The 3,595-nt window shown below is 46.3% G+C and overlaps 1 protein-coding gene across 1 annotated transcript; it reads right to left on the reverse strand.

The window, feature by feature from the left end:
• Positions 1-1,454: 1,454 nt before the first annotated feature.
• Positions 1,455-2,300, reverse strand: LOC124651433. The gene has a single exon (XM_047190532.1). The coding sequence runs from the start codon at positions 2,285-2,287 to the stop codon at positions 1,601-1,603; it is 687 nt and encodes a 228-aa protein (XP_047046488.1). The 5' UTR covers positions 2,288-2,300; the 3' UTR covers positions 1,455-1,600.
• Positions 2,301-3,595: the final 1,295 nt, after the last annotated feature.

The raw sequence follows: 3,595 nt of genomic DNA on the forward strand, positions 1-3,595 counted from the left end.
ATTCAGATAAAACATCGGACAAAAGTCTGAATGTTCAGAAAATTAACAGGAACATGAGCTCCAAAACAATCCAACACAAACATATTTTCCCTGGAGTTTATTCATATATTATCGATGATACCATGCACGGACAGGTCACAAAACAAAGCTAAATTTCAGAAATAAACGAATTAGTATGTAGACAACAAAGCACACAAATAAATTCATTTCCCATGCATCCTACTTGATTTTTTTTTTCATCACCTCGGGTATACATAACAAATAATCTGGCATGCACAATACAACAGAACCGTCTGATAAAAATAACAAAAGAGAATATCTGGCATGCACAATGAAGAATGACAGAAGATGCAAAAGCAACGATTATGAAGTTTGGAGCTGCATACTTATTAAATTGGTTGACTTGTACTTGTAAAATCTGGCACTTGGTCCCATATTATTTGCTACAGAAAACTGTCCCGGTTCATTTACTTAACATTTTCTTTTCCAATCTGGAAGATTTTCTTAAAACTCGAAAGGCTACTAAAAGAATTGAAACAATGATTTGATCGGGTTCTTTACTTCCACAGGATGTGGTTTTTCTTGCAACGGGGATCTTCAGGCCACCACAAATATCCGCATCGGATCTTGGCTTCGAGTACTCTGTGACCGAAACCGCTTAAAGCCAAGATCCGATGCATGGATAAAATGACGGTCTAAGATCACTAATCCTACAACAGAATATGGTGACTTACACAGTGGTACTACTACTGTTAATTGTTACTTACGAAACACACTGAAACTTGATAGCCAGGTTAAGAAAAACTCTACAGTAAAAGCGGTGCTAAATTTGGCAATGCCTTATTACTACAGATTACAGAGCAAGCCTCAGGTCCAAAAGCAACACTAATAACATCTTGCTGGTTCAAAAGCATGGACATATTGCTTGCGGGTTCAGATACACTCTGAATTCAGAAATATGCAATAAATTGCTTGTTTGTTCGAAAGCAATCCAAATTCAAAGTATGTCATAGAGCCCCAACTGATTAGTCTATAAATTTATTTCATCACCTGTTGAGAAGATTCTTTACCTCTTGTGATTCTGCTTGTGGCGCTGGGATGGCTTTGCCATGGATTTATCCATCTCAAGCTGAATATAAAGTAAACACTCGTGAGCAACTTGAGTTAACCATTTATTTTCTTCTTTTGTTGATCATCTAAACCAAGACCTAACTCAGAACGCCCCAGAGGCGGAGGACAATGGCGAGCAGGGTGCGGACAACTTGTTGTGGTCCTCTGACCACATGTCTTGGCGGCAGCATCATCCTTTCTGATGTCAGCATTCACTTAATAATAAAAATACATGCTAGTACTACAACAGCAAAAGACATGAAATTTGGATTTTCAAGCTCAAAGCATAGAAAAGGCAACGTAACCCAGCAATCAACAGCACCAAACATGAAAATGGCATATGACCAGTAGTCGATGTGCCCCTTAAATGCTAGTACTACAACAGCAAAAGACATGAAATTTGGATCTTATCATGAAATTTGGAGTATTTAGCTTAACAAACTGAATTTATTGCCAAATCAATAACAGACGACCAATAACTGAAAGATATTCAGACTTTGCCAAAAATTGAGTTTATAACGTGAACTGTTGGTACGAGTACTGTACTATCTACAACAGCAAGTGATTTCCTATTAAATTCAACACGCGGGGACATAATAATAGTTTGATAATCAAAGCAAACGTGGCAATGATTTCTTCCCAATTCTGACTTTCTGAGCAAACGTAAACACAAAGAACTGAAGCAGTGCTCACCAGAGAGGCGTCCGTCGGCGAGAGCGCCAGCGCCCAGGAAGCGACCCTCGGGCGCCCTGGGCTGCTCGGCGTGGCCGCGGCGGTAGCAGGGAACGAGGACGGCGAAGCCGGTCTCGGGGTCACCGTCCGTCTGCATCTCCAGCGCCTGCGGCTCGAGCCAGCCGATGGACCAGTCCGAGTCGTCGGACTCCGACCCGGACAGGCAGCCGCCAGCGTCGGACGGCACGATGACCATGTCGTACTCCTTGTCGACCCTGCACTCCCCGCGGCCGCGGCGCTGGCTCCTGGCCCTCCGCTGCCGCCCGCGGCGGCCGCCTGCGCCGGCGCTCGAGAAGGTGACGGCGTCCGGCTCCCGGAAGCCGGAGGGGAAGTCCGGTAAGGAGGCGCTCGTCAGGGCCGTGGCGGGGAGCTCGTGGCTGGCCACCCGCGCCGCCGTGCCCGGCCACAGCCAGTGCGTGAATCGGCCAAGCCCCATGGCCGCCATGACCAGCAAAAATGTCTCGGAAGCCTTGTCTGCACGCCGGCGGCCCCTGCCGGAGATCGGCCTCCGCGGAAACGAGCAGCGCTGCCCCTTAGCTCGCGCCGACGGCCCCTTCCATAGGTCGGCCGGCCGCCCATCGCCCGCGCCGGCCTCCGACGAGCGGCGTGGGGGCGGAGATGGCGCGGGATGTGGCGGCTGAGCGAGCTAGCGGCGGGGCTGGGGGCGCGAGGCGACAGCGACGGCGGGGCTGGGATCGCGAGGCGACGGCGGACGGCGGCGCTGCCATGCGCAGGCGAGGGAAGGGGCGGCGCAACGGGAGGAGAAGGGAAGAGGCGGCGCGGGGTGGCAGTGGGAGGCAGCTGCGCGAGGGAGAGGAGGAGGAGAAGGGGAGCGACGACGCCGGGCCGGGCGGGCCACATGACCCATGGATAAAAAACGGGTTCGCGCGAGGGCCTCGTCCTGGACTACTCTACAGTGAAAAAATGGACGGACGAGATCCACCACCAAACAAGATCCAACGGCTACGAGGCTCAAATCGCTGTGAAGCCCCCTATGGGGACATCATATATAACGTTAGATGTGAGAGTGAAAGGTGACACATATTTTAATAGAATAGTAGCTTTTAGAGTCAATTGTTGTATATAGTGGTTATGAGTTGGCTATAGATAACATGACAAACCTATGTAGCGAGCTGCTGGCTACCCTAATGTTCTTGCTCTAAGGCGACGTGTAAGGAAATTTCTATTCAGCGCCTGAAGCGTTCCGCCCATGCTCGGGGTTGGGCCTACCCGTATAGATATTCTTTCTTGCCAGTTGTACTACAATTTTTTTTTTGCTTTTTTGCCCATGTTTATTGTGGTTCTTCTGATAGGTTTTTTGAGGTTTCTTGAGGTTCTCGTAGTTTTTTGTTTTATTGAAAAACATATTTTTTTGAAAATTTCAAAATCGAAACAATTTTAAAATATAGATTAATTTCAAATTCAAACATTAATAAAATTCCAATGTTTTCGTATATTTTTAATTTGGACAATTTTAAAATTTTAAACTTTTAAAATAGGAATAGTTTTCAAGTTTAAAATTTTCATTTGTTTTGAAATCTGATTTTTTTTGAAAGCTAAACATTTATTTGAAATCTGAACATTTTAAAAATGAACTAGTAAAATGCCCGTGCGTTGCCACGGGAAAACAAAACATAAAAAAGAGGTGTTTTCATTTTGCTGCGCCATAAAAGTACGATGATTTGTAGTATTTGAGCCAATGCTATACTTTCATATTTTATCCTCTGTGCTAACATCTCTGATGACTACCAAC

This window comes from Lolium rigidum, chromosome 5 (assembly GCF_022539505.1).
Source record: "Lolium rigidum isolate FL_2022 chromosome 5, APGP_CSIRO_Lrig_0.1, whole genome shotgun sequence".
Taxonomy (NCBI): Eukaryota; Viridiplantae; Streptophyta; class Magnoliopsida; order Poales; family Poaceae; genus Lolium; species Lolium rigidum.